The 20,619-nt window shown below is 45.9% G+C and overlaps 1 protein-coding gene and 1 pseudogene across 1 annotated transcript in view; one reads left to right on the forward strand and one right to left on the reverse strand.

The window, feature by feature from the left end:
* The first annotated feature begins 7,683 nt into the window (after positions 1-7,683).
* Positions 7,684-10,487, forward strand: LOC128816064 (CMP-N-acetylneuraminate-beta-galactosamide-alpha-2,3-sialyltransferase 2-like; annotated as a pseudogene).
* A 593-nt stretch (positions 10,488-11,080) lies between these two features.
* ERGIC3 (ERGIC and golgi 3) overlaps positions 11,081-20,619 on the reverse strand; it is a 29,781-nt gene continuing 20,242 nt past the window's right edge. Inside the window, exons 8-13 of the mRNA XM_053992798.1 lie at positions 20,132-20,163; positions 19,386-19,482; positions 17,662-17,726; positions 16,701-16,837; positions 15,846-15,901; positions 11,081-13,276 (exon numbers count right to left, since the gene is read on the reverse strand). Coding sequence (XP_053848773.1) covers positions 13,197-13,276; positions 15,846-15,901; positions 16,701-16,837; positions 17,662-17,726; positions 19,386-19,482; positions 20,132-20,163 — 467 coding nt within the window. The 3' untranslated portion in view covers positions 11,081-13,196. The remainder of the gene's footprint in view (positions 13,277-15,845; positions 15,902-16,700; positions 16,838-17,661; positions 17,727-19,385; positions 19,483-20,131; positions 20,164-20,619) is intronic.

The following is a 20,619-nucleotide window of genomic DNA, read 5'->3' on the forward strand; positions in this document are numbered from 1 at the left end:
TCATGGCAACAGGCAAAAGAATGAAGCACATGAACACTATCTGTCTGAACCCCATGCCCATGTCCTCACTCTCTGCGAGAAACCTTGCAATGCAGCAACACCCGAATGACACTCGAGTCCCAAGAAGAACCCCAAGTCTCTGAGTTGTCAATCGTTGTCTGATGAGATGTTTGCAGCGCTATTGTCCGCCTTCGTTTGCGTGCCCGCGTCTTTGCTTCTTGGATCTGCGTCCGCTTGCGTCTGCACCCGGTAAGGTTTCACGTGCCTTGCTGACACCCACTTCAGCCCTCGCCCTGTGGAGACACAAGCGAAACCCTTGCCCCAAGTGATTAATGTGAATGGGCCTTCGATTTGTCCTGTCTCTGGGTTTCGGATCAGAACTAAAGGATTTTCCCTTAGCTTTGCTTGCGTGTTGTTCGTGAAGTGCCTGATAATTGGTGGAGTGGGCTCTGAGAAAGAGCCATTTAAAAAATTCAACACATACAGAGCTTTGTTCAACCGCATATAAGGTGTTGCACCTGCCTCCCCCCTTTTCTGTTTATCCAAAAGGGATTTCAGGGTATGATGTGTTCTTTCAATGATTGCTTGACCTGTGGGAGAATGAGGAATACCGAAAATGTGTTTGACTCCCCATTTTTTCAAGAATCTGTCAAGCACTTTGCCTGTGTAGGTTGGTCCATTATCTGTTTTTATCTCTTGTGGCACCCCTAATGATGCAAATGCTTGTAAAAAGTGTCTGCAGGCATGTTCTGCGGTTTCCCCTGTATGTAATGATGCAAATGTTGCCCCTGAGAATGTGTCAACTGAAACATGGATGTTTTTGAGCCGCCCAAAAGATGGGTATTTTGTGACATCAGTTTGCCACAGCTGGAGACTTTGCAATCCTCTTGGATTGACTGCTCCTGTGGATGCAGGTGGCTGCACAAGTTGACAATCTGGGCAAGCACTGATGATTTCCTTCGCCTGGCTTTTTGAAAGGCGAAAGGATTCCATCAATGCTTGAGCATTTTGATGGAAGAATGCATGGCTCAATTTTGCTTGCTCAAAAATGTCTGGCAATGTCTGTAAGATGGGCATCGTGAGCTTATCTGCGCGAGCATTCCCTTCTGCCAAAAACCCTGGAAGTGAGGAATGCGCCCTGATATGTGTAACAAAGTATTTGTGTTCCCTATTTTCTAGGATTGTTCTCATGCATGACAAATATGAATATAAGATTTCATTATCTGTGTGCTTCAACAGTGATCCCTCCAATCGTTTGATCACATTCGCAACATATGCTGAGTCTGTGATCAGATTGAGAGGTTCTGGAAACAACTGAAAAGCTCTGACTACTGCTGCCAATTCTACAATTTGTGGTGAACCTTGCACTGTCTTGATGTCTGATTCCCATTCCTCTGTTTTTGGGTTTTGCCATGTGATCACTGATTTGTGGGTTTTCCCTGAACCATCAGTGAACACTGTCACACCTTCCACTGGTTCCTGACTTATTTTCGGTTTTTCTCTAAAACTTATTTTTGCATTTAGCATTCTGTGAGGTGGGAAATGAACTGTACAAACCCCTGGATATCCTAACAACGCAATGGAGATATCTTGTGATTTTTGCATTGCCCATTCAAAATAATCTTTCTTTAGAGGTAAATGAATGATTGAGAAATCCCTGCCTGACATTGTCAGCAACCTTGTTCTTGCTTTGATGATGATCTGAGCCATCATCTCCAAATCTGTGAGAATTGTTTTTGAGGGCCTATAAGCTAAAAAAACCCACTCTATCATCAATAGAGGGTCTCCTAGAGATGAATCCCATTGAAAAATCAACCCATACAGTTGTGTTGTTTCCCCCAACACTGCCAAGTGGAAAGGCAGTGATTCTACAAAACGATGTGCCTGTCTGTGTTGAATCATGTCCGTGATCTTTTCAAGATTTTTCCGTGCTTCAGGTGTGAGAGTTCTGGGAGATTTGATGTTATTGTCTCCTCTCAGGAGATCGAGCAGTGATGAAATGTCATCATTTGTGATTCCCAAGATCGGTCTCATCCAGTTGATCTCCCCCAAAAGCTGTTGTAAATCCTGCAGATTGGCGATTTTCGTGTTGATCTCCAGTTTTTGTGGCCTTATTGTTTGCTTTGTGATCTTCCATCCCAGATATTTCCAAGGCGCAATTTCTTGTATTTTTGAGGTACTAATTTCCATTCCTGCTTTTTGAACTTCTGCGATCACACAATCGCGGACTCTCTGCAATTCTGGTTTTGTTGGTGCCGCAATGAGCAAATCGTCCATGTAATGAACAATTTTTGTTTTCGGATGTTTCTCCCGCGCTGGATGCAAAGCTTGAGCCACATACCATTGGCAAATGGTCGGAGAATTTTTGAGACCTTGTGGAAGAACGGTCCAATGGTACCTTTGCAGGGGTTCCTCCCTGTTAAAACTTGGGACGGAAAATGCAAAACGTGGAGCATCATCTGGATGAAGCGGAATGCTGAAAAAACAGTCTTTGAGATCGATGATGACAAGCGACCAATCTCTCGGGATCATTGAGAGAGATGGAAGTCCCTGCTGGAGCGGCCCCATATCCTCGATGACCTCGTTGATCTTCCTGAGATCGTGAAGCAGCCTCCAAGATCCTGAAGTTTTCTTGTGGATGACAAACACTGGGGAATTCCATGGGCTATTTGTTGGTTTGATGTGTCCCTTCTGCAGTTGTTCCTGGACTAACTTTTTCAAGGCACTCAATTTCTTTCGTTCAAGGGGCCACTGATCCACCCAAACAGGATCATTGGTTTTCCAAGTCAATTTCAAAGTGGTGAGTGCCGCAGTGACCCCTGTTAAAAATCCAATTCCAATCTCAGTCCCCATTGTGCTAAAAGGTCTCTTCCCCACACTGTAATGGGTTTTTGCACGATGAAAGGACGAATGATTGCTGTTTTTCTTCCTGGACCTGTGACGACGATTGCGTTCTCACTCTGCATGCATAGAGAACTTCCTCCTATGCCTGCGAGAGAACCCAAAGGTACAGTCAAGTCCCATTCCTGGGGCCAAAAAACGTATGAAATGACTGTAACATCTGCCCCTGTGTCGAGCATCCCTGTAATGACGACTGTCTTTTCGTTGCAAGTCAACCGACAAGTAAGGATGGGTCGGTCTCGGCTCAAATGTTTCACCCAGGATGCATGTACTTCCGCTTGATCACTAGAAAAGAAGCCTTGCCTGTCAAGCACTGGCATGATTTGTTTTTCTGCATGGGACGGCAAAGCCATGGCCTGGGCTATCGGTGTATTTTTTGGAATTGTCAAAGGTGGTTGAAGGGCTTTTGCCGTGACCATCAGCTCCTCTTTGTAGTTTGCTGAAATCAAGGATGGATAAACAACAAGTCCAAGAATACTGCTTCTGTCCCTGGCCATTATCAAAAAATCTTGTCTTTTCCAGGAAGTCCCAGTTACACCCGTGGGTATCACTGTGTGGCTGTTGTCCAAAAGACACGTCAATTTGGTGGTTGCCAGCACGCATTGGAATCCGGGCGGTACCAAGTCTGGGTCGCTGGGGATTTTGGAGATTGTTCTGCTGAGGGGATCTGCTTGTTCTTCTCCGAGGGTTGCTCCTGCTGGTTTTGTGTCACCGCCATGATTTGTGTCGGAGCGCGCTGGCGATGATTCGCGCTCTTTTTCCCGTTTCCCGAATGCGGTAGAGGTCTTCCATCCACATCTGTCTGCGAATGGCATTCACTCGCAAGATGCCTTCCTCTCCTGCATCGGGGACAAAGATCTGATGATTTATTAGATTTTGCAAATTGTGGGCAATTCTTTTTAATATGTCCTTGTGCCCCACATCCAAAACATCGCCTCCCTGTGTTGTCACTGTTCTTTGTGTAATTTGCAAGAACCTCCTTGACACTCTTCTTAATCTGCTCTCCTAACTCTTCTTTCACGATGGATGCCACATGCTGTGGTGTCCCCACCTTGCTGCATGCCTCTATTATGTCTGCCAAGGTGACCTGATGTGGCATCAGGCTGATGATCCGCCTGCACTCCGGGTTGGCATTGGAAAACGCAAGGCTTTTGATCAAATGTGGTTTCACCCCCTCTTCGACTACTTGTCGTTCCACTGCTTGGGAAAGACGATCCACAAATGAGGAGAATGGCTCCGAAGGACCCTGCTTGATCTCCGTGTAGATGCTGTCCTGGACTCCCGCCGGAGCAATCTGTAGGATTGCTCTCCGTGCCGCCTCCTTGATGTCGCTGAGCACGTTCCGTGGGAGCCTCACCGCTTGTTGAATCGGGTCGTCTTCGGGAGGATCACCAGCAAGCTGCACCATGGTGAGGTTCGCGTTTGGTCCGCCCTGGTATCTGGCTCTCAGCTCCTCCAGGGATCTCCTCCATGCCTTTTGCCATACAAGAGCCTGGGTGTCTGTAAGAACTGATGTTGCAAGATATTTAAGATCATAGGGTGTTAAATCATACATACCAAAGATGCTCTTCAACATTTGTTTGAAGTACGGTGATGACAACCCGTTGTCTCGGATGGCTTTGGCTAAGTCTTTGATCGCACCACGATCCAGGCGTTCCCACCTTGGGTTTTGTCCCTGAGCATCATAGCTCACTGGCATCGTGATGTTTCCCGAGCCCTGCAATAAACCTTTTTCTTTTTCTAATTCTGCTCGAATGTCCTGCCAGTCTAGCTTTGCGTTCGGTAAAGCTGGAAATTTTGTGGGTACTTGCCTGTAGAGTGGAGTTATTTGTCGTGATCGAGGCTTTGGTGCAGCAGAACTCACCGACATCTGTGGCATCTGCAAGGCTGAGGGCTGGGTGCTTGCGGATGAGAATGGAACGTCTGCTGCAGAGGAAAACACACGGCTGCCAGTATCATCCTGTTGCTGCGCCTCAGCAGGAGTGTCCTGAGTCTCATGTCGTTCTGGAATCAGCGGAGGTTCCCGCTGTCGTGCAGGTGTAGTCTTCCTCGCCCTAGACTTCTTCTTATATAAAACTGGAAAAAAGTGTTGCAATGTTACAGACCCACCACTGGGTGGCGCGATGGCTTGGGCAACCGGCTCCGGCAAAACCTCCTGCAATATTGCAGTCCCGCCACTGGGTGGCGTTGTCGTCTGACCGGCTGAGGTCGGCACTGCAAAAGACTCAGACGTTTGTTCTCCTATCTGTATCTCTGATAAATCCCTGTGCAATTCTTGTAACAATTGATTTACACTTGCAAATCCCGCAGTCTGGGATGTCGACTCTCGCTGTATCAACTGCTTCAGCTTTACAATGTCTGAGACTGGCTGGGATTGGCTGTGGGTACAGGCTGAGTGCGCATGAGTCGATTGCCATGGGAACGGTGTGGAGGCGGTGCCCTGGCAAACGTTTGCACCCTGGACACGCCCCATCCCTGCCTGTGTCACCACGGGGGTGTGGACGCTCCCGCCCCGACCCTGGCCGCGCCTCCTTGCTCTTTCCAGCGCAGCCGCGATCTCGGGAGCGCTCTCCTCCTCCCCGAGACTGACGTCGCCACCTTCCCGATCCCACTCCGGCTCTGATATATCCACCCCATACTGCCCATCACTGGGACATGCCTCTCCTGACTCTGCGCCAATGCCCACAACCCGAGCGCGTCGCTTCCGTCCCGTCTGTGCTCGTGTCGCGCCCGCCGCACGCGAGGTGCCCTCCCCCGCCCCGGCTTCTGGGTTTCGCTTCTCCATTCCACGCATGCGCGGTGCCGCTGCCGCGAGATGAGCATTTGCCATAGCTTTTCGCTCTGTCTCAGCCTGCTGCCTGGCCAACGCCGCTGCTGTGGTTTGGGAGCCTTCACCCTGTGCCTGCCGGGCGGCTGCCGCTGCGGCAGCGCGGGCTCTCGCCATGGCACGCGTCACGGGACCCTCGGGACGTACGACCCCCGCGCCCGCATCCCCCGCCTTCTCACTGGTCCCCTTCGCCCTCACAGTCCCCCCCGCTCTCCCCGGCGCCGCGGGCTGTTGCAAACTGCCCGCCGCCGCTGCTGCGAGAGACGGCTCCCCCTCCTCTCTGGGTTCTACACTCCCATCTGCACCTTCCCCAGCCTGTGCTGCTACAGCCCCCCCCTCTGTGAGTGTAGACTCGGGGTATTCCCAATCTCCTCCCTCACCGAGGGTGACAACTGTCCCCGGCTGATCTGCAACCGACTGAGGGGTTTCTGCATCGGAGGACCCTAGAGATTCTGGGGGTTCAGGGGAATCTGAGGACCTGTGGGAATCCGGGGATCCTGGGCGTGCTGGAAAATCGTCCCCTTGCTTTTCCACGGGAAGCGATTCTGCTTCCTCCTGATCTGTGGTGAAGAGAGCTGCCCCAAGCTGCTGGCTGGGCAATTCTCCCTGTGCTCCTCCAGGAGCCTGAGCTATTTGGTGTAAAACAAGAGACCCCTTGCCGCGCTGTGAAAACGACTCTAACATTATTCTCGCGGAAGGTAAAAGTTTTGCGGCATTCTTATCTCTTTTTGTGGCCAGATAATGCAAATGCCTATTGATCTCTTGCCAGAAATTTGGTTCGAACAAGAGATGTGTCTCTATGTGCGGATAATTACACCGCACCCACAACAACAGAGCCTTTAGCTCTTTTGGAGTCATCTCCACAGGATGTGTGGATGCCACCCTCTGTAGGGCTGACAAAACTTGGATCTGCTCTTGGGAGTATCCCCCCCCCATGTTCTTAATCTCAACTGATCTCACCAAAAGCCGAGTCAGCGCAAGGTCGGTCCGGAGATGATCCTGATTACTGTCCAGCAGCTCACAGGCGAGAAATTCCAGGCGCGCTTCTGGTTTTTCTCCTCTCCGGGCTGTCCTTGGGATGATTTGTTTTGGTGAAGGTCAGGATGTTTCGTCTGGAGCTGTCCGCTCTCTCTCTCTTCGGAGTCTTCGGGGTGTGCCTGTTTCTCGGGTGGAAGTTGGAGGTCGTCTGGTAAATTAGTCTCTTGTCAGTGCCCACCCAGGGACGCCAGGTGACGGAGCCTTCCCCGGATTTGGGTGACTCCGGATGGTGGTAAAGTCTCTCCTCCAACCCGTGCCTTCAAAGAAAGACTCAGTAGTCTTCAGTCGTCCGGTCTCAAGGTAGTTTATTGCATATTATCTCAAGGCACACAGACTCCCTGACATTGTCCCTGACTCTGTCTGTCCCCGTCTCTGGCTGTCCCCGTCTCTGGCTGTCCCCCTCTCTCCTCCCCGAAGGGAGGGTGCCGTCTTTTATATCACACATTACGTATTAGGTGTTTATAGTTTTTTCCCAATGCCTACTACCTATGTTAAACAGTGACTTTCTACTCTAAACCAATCTGTGAGTGCCAACATCACCAAGAACATGGAGAATAGGAAGAAGAAAGAAGGAGGACAGGGCACGCCCAAATCCCTCCATCTTAGAACCTCTGACCCCCATGTACAAACCTCAGACCCCCCTGTACAAGGCCTAAAACCCCCCTGTACAGCACTAAAAAATCCTACCTTTCACCTTGTGACTACTTCTATTATAATATCTAAACTTTTGTGATTTCTTGTTCTTCCTGCAAGGTTGGTAAATTGTTCCATGGGTCAAGCTCAAGACCACAGGGGTCCCTGGCCGCCTGCCAGGGTCTCAGAGGCCTCTGCCCTGGGCCCAGAACATCCAAGAGTGTCTGAGGGACACCTTGGGTTCCGACAGTACAGCACATGCTGCCAGCCAGCCCTGTCTGGCCTGAAGTAAGTGGTAGCAGTGGCAACAGCAGAACGCAGCAATAATGTCATTGAACAGTTACAAAAGGAAATTAATATTGGGCCATTTCAGTTCCCTCAGTGTGGGTGAGCATCCAAGGGGTGTCCCGGGAGGTTGGGCAGAGAGGGTGGGTGAGAAGGCATCCTGTAGTGCCACTGCCACTGGTCTTTGTGACGTATCACTGCAAGTGGCACATGGGATGCTGTTACAGAGGTACACAAAGGTGGTGCTGGCCCTGTGCCTGCTGCTGATCCTGTGGCAATATTTCTGAGACCTCATAGATGGCATTGGTCCTGTCTGTTGGGTTCCCTCCCTCCTCCACACCCCTACTGCCCACTGTACCACCCCTACCAACGGCTCTGCATGGTTCAATGCCCCCTACAAGGCACAGGGCCTCTGCTGATGGGTGCAGACTACGAGCTCTCCTTGGATGTGGTTCAGTGGTGGCTGGTAAGTGAGGCAATGAGCAGGAGCTTGTTGGTCTTCCCAGGCTCCTTGAATCTGTTCGCAGTGGGGTAGGGCCAAGAACAGATATGATGGGGACAGAGGGATGCAGAGATCCCAGCTCAATCCTTCCTCCATTGCATACCTTGCCCCCTGGGCTGTTTTGCATCCTTTTCCTACTATCCCATCTGTTTTTTCTGTCCTTTCCCAGGTCTCTGCTAGGAGAAATGGGGCTCTATCTCCCTTTGGGTTACTGGTGGAGGTGCTAATGCTGCATGTCACTGTGCTTGCTTCCCTAGACCCTGCAGGGTCCCCTGAGTGGTATCCAGCTCCAGGCCATAATTCAGCAGCTCTTCAATGTCCTCCGGGCCCTGAGAGCTGATGTGTGGGACCCATCTCACTGCAGGACTTGTGCAGTGGTGGGGAACTCCAGGCAGCTGAAAGGGTCCAGTCATGGGCTGCTAATTGACACTCATGACTGTGTGCTGAGGTGGGTGACCTAAAGGGACTTGGTCTCCCCCCATCTTTCGAGAACCCTAGCATGCCCCAGCTCCTGTCCATGCTGTTGAAATCTGACAACACAAACCCTGTGAAGGAGGTGGCTGGCTGACCCTGCTCTCCGGAGCCCTACATCCTGGGACACACAGGCCTCATGTCACCCATATCCACTCTTTGCTTCTGGTTAGGGTGACCTGCTGTCCCTGCCTGGTGGGACCAAGAGCCTGGGAACATGCACCTTTGGTTTGGGACACACCATTCTGCTGTCCTTTAGGCTGAACAGAGCAAAGACCACTGGCTTTGAGCTGGATGTTGGCATGAGAACAACCTATCACTTCATGTGTTGCATATAGGTAAAGCCTTATAGAGTAAGAGCCTGTAAAATCATAGATTAGGCCTGCTGCATCAGCTGGGGGCAGCTAACAGCTAGCCTAGCAAGTTACTGTGAGAAAGGAATTACACCTGTGAAAATAGAGGTTCTAACCATGAGAATAATTCTGTATCCATGAAACAAGAATGTAAACATTGTTAAGAGAGGAAAGTTTTTGATGGACATGTACACTAGCAACTACTGACCAATGAACTGATTTGCAGTAAGTTACCAATTCAAATTAAACACGATGCCTTTAGAACTGTGATAAATATGATAAATACAAACTGTGAACAATAAAGATTGGGTGATTGTGCATGAAGAAAAGAAGTCTCTTGTCCATCTCTACAGTGACATTCATATATCTGGAGAGTGCAGTGAACCTAAGGCCCAATGTCCACCTTGTCCTCATCCCCTTCAAACCTCTGGACCTGCAGTGGGTGACCAGCGCCTTCTCCACTGGAGATCTCACACTCACTCAGCATTGGGGGATGGTGTCTCTTGTGCTGGAAACCCTGCGGATGGTGCAGTATGGTCTGGGGGTTCTAGTGCCTCACTGGAGACCTGGCACTAGTCCTGATGGCACAAAGGGTACTGGGCATCCCTCTGCCCTGCACTTTGAGGTAGTTGGGCATTGACCTGTCCGCACAGGGCTCAGGCAGCCTGCAGTACCATACCCCTGTGAGTGGAATGCAGCTGTGCCCGCAGTGGGGCCTTGCACTTGATGCCTTCCTTCCTAGGAAGGGCCAGGCCAGGGGATGCTACTGGGCCAGCTCAAGGGGTGGGAGATGCCACTGGGCTGGGTGCTGGGAGACAACAGATACCCTCTGCAAAGAAATGGGCTCCCTCAGCAGTGGGTGTACTACATGATCACTGCTCACCTCTGCTTTTGCAGCACACGTGGGAGTTAAACAGCTCATCAAAGGAACAAGGTAACGGCTCTGTGGGCTCCAGCTCCTCAGGCGCAGGCAGAACTCTGTTGAGCAGTGAGCCAACGGCTGCACTGCCTTGGGCTGGCTGCCCTGTTTTCCAGCATGGAGAGCATCTAATCACTCCACTCCCCACTCAGGTATTGATCCTGAGCCAGCTTTCCTCAAGTACATCCATGACAACTGAACACAGCATCATAAGTGATACCCCTCCACTGGCTTCACAGCCCTGCTCTTTGCCTTGCACACCTGCCAGCAGGTGAGCACAGCCAGTGGTACCAGACACTGCCACTGTACCTCCCCTTGCACTGCTTGTTCATATGCTTGTAGGACGCCCCAGTGCCCACACAGCATTGGCTCTTGCTGGCATGCACACAGGTCTCCGTGTTTGGCTTTGGAGCAGACAGCGAAGGGAACTGGCAACACTACTGGGAAAAAAATCACTGGTCTAGAGCCTTTCACAGGATGAGAGTCCATGACACTGATGCTGAATTCAGCCTCATCGAGAGACGGGTACATGAAGGCAGGATTGTATTCTACAAGTGATGCATTTCCAAAAAACTGGAGCCAGGCTATTTGGCCAGGAATGGGCCAAAGTGCGCTGCCAGCAGCTGTCCTGGCTCTTTAGCTTGCTGCTCCACCCCACCATCTGGGCTCACAGACCCTGCAATTTGCAGGGTTTTGGTACTGCTTATGCTGGTCCTACCAGCTGGGTACTGTGGGTGCCACTCTCCCATGGCAGCAGCGATGTTGTGTTTAGCTGGACATAGGGTGGGCACAGTTCTGCCCATTGTGGTAGATGTAGTTCTGCCCAAAGGGGAGATGTTGGGGCTGGAAGTGGGCATGGAGCCTGTGAGCTGCTGTGTGTGGCCCTGCAGGGCTGTGAAGCCAGTGGTGGACAGCAGCTGTTCACATGTGGCTGTCCACATGACAGAGCTGGTATTTCTACCCACAGATGGCTTTTGGGGGGAGGTTTGTAGTTGTTCATAGGAAAGGAAGATGCCCTCCTCACCCTGCCCAGTCTTTTACTAAGACTTTTATTTTTACAGTCTTTAACTAAGGGAATATTTTTAAAATTGCATCAAGGAAGAGTAAGAAGGGAAAAATCAAACATGGTGACAGAAGACAACAGAATCAAATACATTTGAAATGATCTCATGTTGAATAAACTTTGAAAACACATGAATCACCATTTCCTTTGCTTTTTGACCCCTTACAACTTTGAAAAGGCACCCCTGCAGAACATGACCTCCCTGCAGAACAAGACTGCAGACCCTAGGGACTGAGCTCCCCAAAGAAGGTTTTTGTCCTCCAGAGCAGGGTTAGCAGGATGTCTTTTATCACTTTCAGTCACTAACATCCTTGATTCAGACTCAGCTTTATCACTTGGGCTGAGTCACTTGGGCTTTCAATCTATCAAAATCACCAGAACTCTTGGACTCATATCCTTCCTACAGACAGCAGAAGCCTGTATTACTTAACTATTAGCTTCATTAATTTTCTGTCTCTCCAGATACAATCTCCGTTTCTGTGTCTTCGATTTCTTCTCTCCATTATTTCCAGTTTCCCATGATGAGTACAAGTATTGCAACTTCACCTTCCCTTCACCTTTCTTTAGGTGCTCAGGTCTGCTCTGGGCAATAATCTCCAATGCTTTTCCAGTTTACAAGCAATTGGCTTTCCTATCAAGGACAAGCCTATCAATTATCACTGATAGGAAACAGTGATAACTGTTTCGCTGTGGGTTAAACTCTTGCTGCATTACTTCCTTTCATCTTCTTTCTCCTACTATTCCTATAAATTTAGTTACAAAGCTGAAATGCACTGATAAGCAATTGAAGTTGTTCAGGTCACTTTTTGATCCTGATGAAACAGATACTATATTCCGTTCCTCATGCTGCAGTACTACTATGTGATCCTGATGCACTGGATTAATTAAATATCCCTATAAAAATACATTTAAAACAAACCTGCTTTTCAACATTCTTGCTTGAAGATAATAATTCTCCTTACCCACACTACAAATTGCTTCCCTCCCCACCTGAAAAACAGCAGTTTTTAGACTCCCTGGTTTATAGGTAAGGGTAAGTTCAACTAATTAAAAAACCCAACCACTTAGCAAAACCTGCTTTAAAATACATTATAAAACAGCTTGCTTTCTGCAGTATCTGATCCTGTGCCTTTCCAATTGCTTGGACCAATATTAGAGTCATACCAAAGCAAATTCAGATCTGAGATTTAAGAGTAATCAATCTGTTTTACATCAAATAAGCCAAGAATTCACAAATTTTTTTCCTAATTATTTTGAAATTTCTCCCAATATAGTTTTAGATAGCAAGCAGTTTACTCACTTGTGTAATGATTTAACACTAAAAAGCCCCATCATCATCACCACAATCTCTACATACTTTGCCACAATGCAATGTGTCTTTTAATTCTTATTTCCAATTCAGTATCAGGATTAGTTCAAATAATTTAATTATTCCGCCAGATGCCTCACCAGAACAAGAGAGGATGGACTTTATTTGAAAATATATACCAAGAGGAAATGAAAAAAAAAATCCAATTAAAAAATCAATTAAAATTCTGGACACTTTTTTTTTTCTGAAACATTAACTTGCATCTTTCATAAGAAGAACAACTGGGAGCCCCCTCAGGCAGAAAGCACATCCCAAATGCTTCGGCTCCCCATGCAGCCTGAGATGGCTGGAAGGCAACAGATGGGATTCAGCACATTTTTATGGAGGTCTGACATATAGCATCAGCACACCCAGAAACATTTTATGGAAAAATTAAAAATCCCTGATGGTGTTGCTAGAAAGCTTATTTGATGGCAATTTCAATCCATTAGAGGTCTCTTGACAATAAAGTACATTATTCCTAGAGGCAAAAAGAATGCAGTATCTCCAGCATCTCTGTTGGGAAGGGGTGTAGAACTGGAGGAACATGGACTGACACAAAAACAGTATGACAGTAGGGTCTGCAGAGCCAGATATGATAGCTAATCTTTATAGCAGCAAGGTTCAAGTTGTTCCATCCACAAACTAAGGCCAAAGAATGAGGGCACAGTAACATATGAGTGGTTAGGGTCATCTGGAAGTTCCAAACCTCTTCTGTGCACTCTCAGAAGATCACTTGTGTTTCAAAGAGCCTGTTCAGTTCTCCTTGGAGGGGTTGTTTTGTTTGTCTGTTTTTCTTTTTGTTGTTGTTGTTGTTGTTGTTGTTGTTTTTGAATGGGTTGATGCCATTGCTTATTTATGTTGTCTTCCCAAGTTCAATTTTCTTCTGGATGGCACGTGCTGAGTGATAGATCAAGGAGTCAATGAAACCGGCAACTAAAAGGAAAAAACCAAATGGATGAAGTCAGACATGCCTCAAAGAGAGAACAACTCCCAAAGATAGAAAACAAAAACCCTGCTGTCAGAGGAAAGGAATCCCAGGTCCACCAGACAGAAAAAGGTTCTGCTGCTGCTGCTGCTGCTCAGAACAATAAAGTCCTCATCTCCTCAAGACAGACAAGACCCATCTTGCAGGACAGAGGTGATCATGCTTCTCTAGAAAACATCCCTTTTCCAGAAATAAAAGAGACTGGCTGCATCATGTGTGTTTACTGATGACTGAGAAGAGTTTGGAGAGGAAGCTGATGTGGAGAGCTTTACGCCACTTGTTGCCTTGACTCAGCTTGCAAAGGGCATGTTTCCCATTTCTTGCTCATTTCACAGCAACCTTAAAAGTACCATATGCTGCCCTTGATGGATGCCCTTTATTGGAGATGGCAATGTACACCCACCAGACACAAAGCAATACAATCCACTGACTTTAATTCTTTCTGCAGTATTTTCCTCAAACCTCTCCAGCCCTGAAGAAGCCTATTAATTCAGTGTTTGTTTGTGACCATAAAACAACTCAGAATGGTCTATTGTACCACAAGCCACATACAACCAAGGTTTTCACAGGGCAGGAACCTTGAGCTCCCGCCAGGGAAGGAACACAAAGATTGCTAGGGAGCCATTTTTCAATTATTTAATTTTATAAAGCTTCATATTTTCTCTTCTATTTGAAACCTCAATCAAAGGAATAAGTAAATGATTACTTGGCTGTATACAAGGACATTTCAATATGATACAAAACATTGCAGCTAAAATGGGAATTGAATCTTCTATTTATTACTATATAATATGGAATTCTAGGACTTAATATTTGGTCTATCATGCTTCAGATAACTATTGTGTGGTTGTTTTGCCCTGAAATTATCTCTACTTGTGGAATCAATTTGATACTGTTACATGAACACTGAGGTGACTTTAGAATAGCATAGAATCATCTAGGTTGGAAAAGACCTCTAAGGTCATAGCATCCAATTGCCCCCAGCACTGCCAAGCCCACCACTAAACCACGTCCTTAAGTGTCACATCTACATGTCTTTTAGATTCCTCCAGGGAGGGTGACTCTACCACTGCCCTGGGCAGCTTGTGCCATGGACAACCCTTTCCATGACAAAATTTTTCTTTTCTAATATCCAGTCTAAACTTCCCCTGGTGCAACTTGAAGCCATTTGCTTTTGTTCTGTCCCTGTTAGAAGAAGAGACTGACCCTCATCTGGTTCCAACCTCCTTTCACGTAGTTGTAGAGAGCAAGAAGCTCCCTCTTGAGTTTCTTTTTCTGCAGGCTGGGCACCCCCACCTCTCCTTATCAGACCTACATTCCAGCTCCTTCGCCAGCTCCATTCTCTTCTCTGGACTCGCTGCAGCACCTCAATATCTTGCTCATCATGAAGGGTCCAGAACTGAACCCAGGCTTCAAGGTGCAACACCAGAGTGCAGCAGGGGACAGTCACCACCCTGGTCCTGTTGGCCATGCTATTGCTGGTACAAGTGATTGACCTTATTGGCCACTAGCTGATTTATCTCTAGAATACAGAGAGTCTGAGCATGGTGTATGGCAGAAACATGAATTGGCTGTCAAACCCAGTCAGTGCTAAAGGGCACTTGAATTTGTCATGAAAGTAATTTCTGAATGACTTTTCAAATCAGAAAGATTAACAGGATATAATTTATTGCAGACAGAAATTCTGTTTAACAGCATCAGGTTAACTGAGCACTATGACACCTCAGATGATGGGAAAACCTTGCAGATAAAGGTATGATGTTATAGGTATGTGATGCAGATGTTATATGACACAGAAACCGGCTTCTCAGGTCCCTGACCACATCTTCATGCTGGTCCTTAACACCCACATGTCTGACTATGAGCACTCTGGATTACTACCTGGAGAGCATGGCTGCACCAAGGCTGTTCCCATGCACAGAGCTGAGCAGATACTGATTAGCTATTCCAGTGCCAGCACTGAGAGTGAAGTGCAGATACTCAGATGGACCTGCAGGAACCTCTGAGTGTCTCCTCACAAGATCCCATCTAGTCCTTGAGGAGCACTAGCTGGAGCTCCTATGCCTGGGAGCAGTTTGATATCTCTCAGATATATATTATGCCCATGGCAAGCTGGGTTCATAGATATAAGTGGTGTTGATTCCACATGAAAACTATCTACTTACAGACCCAAGCTGGCCAAGAATGCAAGTACAGACACTTTCATATGGTCTGTGAAGAACAGCTTTGTTAGAAAACAAAATGTCCTGTAGAGCATCAAAATGAAGTATTATGACAGGTCTACAGGTCTAATGAAATGAAATGCTGTAATATTACAGCATCTTGTAAGCCTCCAGTGCTAGCTACAGTCTGATGCCACTCCTGTGGCTCTGCAGAAAAATGCTGTACCGCTTCCCAAAGACTGAAATCATCTCTCTTAATCAAACAAGGATTTATTACTAGACATGCAGACTTTAGAAAGCGTAAGATAGTAAATGTTTACACTTTAGAAAGCAAAATGATTGAAAGGTGCAATACCTGTAAATATGCCTCCAACAATGGCACAAACTCCAGTGAGAAAGTGAGTAAAGGACCTAGAATTTGAACAACCAGCATGAGCTCAGATACCAATGTCAAGTATGTAACAATTAACTAATAATTCTAATAATATTCATCATACAAGTATGCATTACCTAAATATTCATAGCTAATAATTCTGAAGTTTGTCACTGCTACTTTTAGTCAGCAACACTAAGAGGAAGTACTGAATTTATAAATTTGAAAGATGGGCTTTTAATCCCTAAGACATTATTTATTCCTACCCAGTGAGAATGCACAGGAGGGTCACATAACACAGTAATTAAATCCTAAGCATACGTTAATGCATTTTAAGATATAGACATTTTCTACCCCCCATTATGAACCTCAAAGATTCCCTTCCCTCCAGTTGCATTGCCAGCCATTAACTCAAGAGAGAAAAAGAGGTTCTACACTGGCTGGAAGATGTAGAAAAGCTATAGCAAATGCAGAGTAAGGAACTAGTTGGACTGTGTGAGTGCTGCTGTTAAAATGGGTAGCTCTGTAAATCTAGTCTTCCCATTAGAAGCCTGAACCAAGAACCATTATATCACACTTCTGCTCCTTGCACCATTTTCCTTTTCCATCTTGATACCAGATTACAACACTTCACATAGTAGCAGAAAAAGCCCAGACCACAGTTCACATGGAGAGGAAGGCCATCAGTGAGCACCTCTTCCTTTCCACTGGCTGGCAAGGGGCTTGGATGAATTTCAGGCATTTGCACTATCATGTCTAAGTGAGGATGAAGTTTCAAGCTACACAAAATTACAAAATCAGTGAAGGATGAATGAAATAAAATGAAATGTCTCTTACCTGTGTTTCTCTGTCAGCTTCACCATCATTGGTGAAAGCTCATACAGTACAAAGACACCAGGCAGACCCTGGTCTCCCAGTAGCCCATTTGCTATTTTCTCATGTCGTGTAACTGAGAACTGGTTAGTTCTTACCACCTACCAGGAAACAAACACAGCAGACATTGTTTTGCTAACAGGGAAGAGGAAAGGCTACTATAACATGAGTTCAGTGAACCACATCAGTGTAGCCCTGCCCATGTGGGCAGCCCGACAGTGGTTAGAAAGAGTCATGAAGAGCTCTATCAGGATCAGGTATTTGCTATCAGGTCTATTTTTACTATAGGCTACCAGTAAAAGCTGCACCTAGCCCATAGTATGAGGGAAGCATCACACCCAGGCTGGACTATTTGGTCTCTGCTGGCACATAGCAGCATAAGCTGCTGGACAGCTAGTATAAGCTGTCCCTCTCAACCCTGAGTCTATGTCATCCTCTACCAAAAGGCAGTCCTGTTAAGCATGCTTCAGGAGACAGCACTGATAGCAGAAAGCCATAAATAATCAAGAGTGAGAAATAGGAAAACAATACACAGAGGCAGGAGAGCAGAGAAATACAAAGATAACCTGTCTTCACATAAATTAAGATCACCCTTCAGCATTCTTCTGTGCCTGACATTCTTCTACATGTTGTTCATACTAGCCCTATTCTTAGAGCAATTAAACTGGGTTTCTGTAAAATTAAATTATATTCTATCATCCCTACTAAGTTATCTGACACAAATTACAATCCAAGCAGAGAAAGATACTATCCAGGTTTTTTTACCAAATTCCACACTTGGGAGTTCCAAGTACTGAATGTACAATACAGCCCCTGGTATACATCTGGCAACACATCTGGATCCACAGTTACTGTCAGCATCAAGAATATGAGGAGAAAGTGAAGGCTTTCACTTGTCAAAGTAACAGGGGAAAAAGGTACTTACTTCACCATCTACTTTCCTATACACAGTGGGGACCACTTTGACAAAATATTGAAACATCATGGAAGCTATAAGCAAAGACAGGAAGAGACACAATTAATATAAAGCAATAAGCTGGAAGGTTTCCCTGACAGGACAGGACGACACAAACTGGTTTTGTTCAGCTTGTCAGGGAACATCTTTCTGCGTAACAGCTGCTGCAGGTTTTCAAGGACAGTAAAGTTAATGTCTGAAATGTGTCTTCCTTTTGCAAAAGTGAATCTCATTTCTGCTCCAACCAAAACCAGAACTCATGGCATTTTGGCCTTGAATAAATGGAAAAACTTCTACAAACTTGCTGTAGCTTTACCAGTAAAACTTCTTGCAAATTCAATTCTAGTCTAGGAAAAATTCTTAACAACATAGCCCTAAGCAAACTTACTCAGGTCTAAATGAGTATCTCATATCAACTGCAATTAACACTGCAGTTTATTCCTGTAGAAGCATGACATTTATTGTATCAGAAGATGAAAAGGAGGATCTGGACCAATGAAGAAAAAATAGAAGAACCCTTTCTGTTGCCTCAGACCAGCCTGTTCCTTCAGTTCTCTTAAGGATAACGCAATGCAACAAAAAAACCTATTTTCTATGAAATTCCCTAGAGAAGACTATACATCCATTTCTACAGCAGAAGTAATTCTTGCATACGGTATCTTTAGTTGCAATAAACGTAAATTTGACCTGCAATCTACTGCTTCTACTTCTTTACTGGAGCATGTTTTCAGAACAAATTCTTCAAGAATTTACCAAGTGGTTCCCTGAGGCTCAGGATGAAAAGCTTGAGCTTATACAGAAATTTACCAGTCAGCTACAGGTCCTCCCTCTCAGATAGTTTGCTACTCCACGGAGTAACTACAGCATCATAATCGTATTGAACATTATGATGCCTTTTAATTTTTCTGTACTTTTTTTCAAATGCCATCCTCTGATTTGGGTACAAAGATCAAAATCAATGGTAGAAAACTTTAAAGAACAGATTCAGGTAGGACTAACAGTCCTATCACCACTCCAAAGCAAATTACTTGTTTCTCCAAGCTTTATTACATACAGCTCCAATTACCTTCAAAGACAAACTATTCAGACTTAGTGGATCTAAAAAAAAAAACTTCTGCAGTGGCATGTAAAGGACCTTTCATAGAAAAGCAGGCTTGTGGAAATAAACTCAAGCACAGCAGCAGCAGGAAGAAAAATCTGTCCTCAAGCCAGAAAATCTGGAGCTATCTAGAAAGTATCAGCAATATTTCAACTTCACTGCAGCTTTTCAAGCTCTTACTGTTGGGTATGTCAAGGTCAGGCAGACACCACAGCTCTCCAGCAACTACCCATTAGGCCTTCTTTCTCTACCCTGCACCTTCTGGTTCTCTCTCACTGTATGCAGTAGTTAGACAGGGCTCTCCTTGAACTATATCTGAGGTAGGCCTTTAATAATGACATACTGTACCTGCTGTTGTGCATTCACGAACGCTGAACAGAGATACCTTTCAGAAAGGTCACAGAATCCAAACATGTTGGCAGATTTCTTCCAGGTGAATGGAGACAGTTGCTCCAGAAAGAGCACAAGGTGGAGGAGAGACATTTCACATAACACTGTCAGGGTTTTTGTTAAAACTGGGAACTTTGCTCCTGTTCTCTTCTAACACATATTAATACAGACACTTAAAAAGAGACTTCTTTCAGCTGTCTTTTACCTTGCTGTGCAGTGACGGCTGTCCCATCCAGAGGGTTCACAATGCCTGGATAATCCCTTCCAAATGAGAGATGTTTGATATAGTGCGTCATATTGATCTGAAATGGAAATGCTAATAACTCAAATAGCTGCACAGCACATGAGGGGTAAGGTAAGGAGACTGAAGGTCATTATTGGTATATTTTTCTGAGTGTGGTTCTAGAATGGAGACAGGTGCTCCTTTTCTCTTGCATCCCAAAAATAAATTCCAAAACATTTGCTCTTCTTTTATATTCATAGGAGATTTCAAGACAAGGAATTTCTCCTTCTCCTGCTGGAAATCCACAGATCTCAGTGCCCTTTCTTCCCATCTACAGAGCAGGCTCTCCCACCACTCATCTCCCTGCCATAGGAGCCCATGCTACCAGCTGCCTTGGAGGAATAAGTATGAGCATCAATCTGTTTTCCTCTCAGCTCAAGGTAAACTCCAACAGATCCAGAAGCAGCTGTGACAATATCAACCTTAAGAAACTGTGAAGCATAGATTAAGGAAAAAGACAGGCTCAGGAAGAGAGGCACAGGCTTGCTAAGCAGCATGCAAATGTCACAGAATGTATTTCAAAACCCTCTGTGAAAGCAGGACGCAGGTTCTGCTTAGACTCATAAAGCCAAATCTGCAGCAATCTAGGATCTCAATATGACAATGGGAGGGAAATCCAGAAGGAAAAGAGACTAAGAGAACTAGAACACTGCTTTAGAAACACTTACATTATCTAGTCCGAAGCTCTGCAGATCGTGAACTGTAACAGAAAAATAGTTAACAATATAGCTCGCATTGGCATAGCAATAACATCTCTCTCACATATTCCAGCAATAAGGGAGCTCCTTTCATTTACATCACAATCTAAAATGGCAAGAAAATTGCCTGAGTTTCTCTCTTGCTTGCATAGTAGGGTGTGTGACAGATAAAACTGCTGTAATACCCCTCCTGACACAGAGCCACTTCTAGAATGAAGGAAAGTAAATTTAATTTGGGGTTACTTCAGATTAGGTATTCAGTCCTCATCTGCATGTATTCTTCATCTAGTGCAAAAACAAGATCCCAGAGGCCAGAAAAGAAAGCTTTGCTGTTATCTACATATAACTCCTCTCACTACTGTAAAACACAGAGGTATGACAGATCTAAACTAACAACTGAGCAGAGCACATGCTTTAATATAACATGCAAGTGCCCTTAAAAAACATCATCATCTTAG

Source organism: Vidua macroura, chromosome 17, assembly GCF_024509145.1.
Source record: "Vidua macroura isolate BioBank_ID:100142 chromosome 17, ASM2450914v1, whole genome shotgun sequence".
NCBI lineage: Eukaryota > Metazoa > Chordata > Aves > Passeriformes > Viduidae > Vidua > Vidua macroura.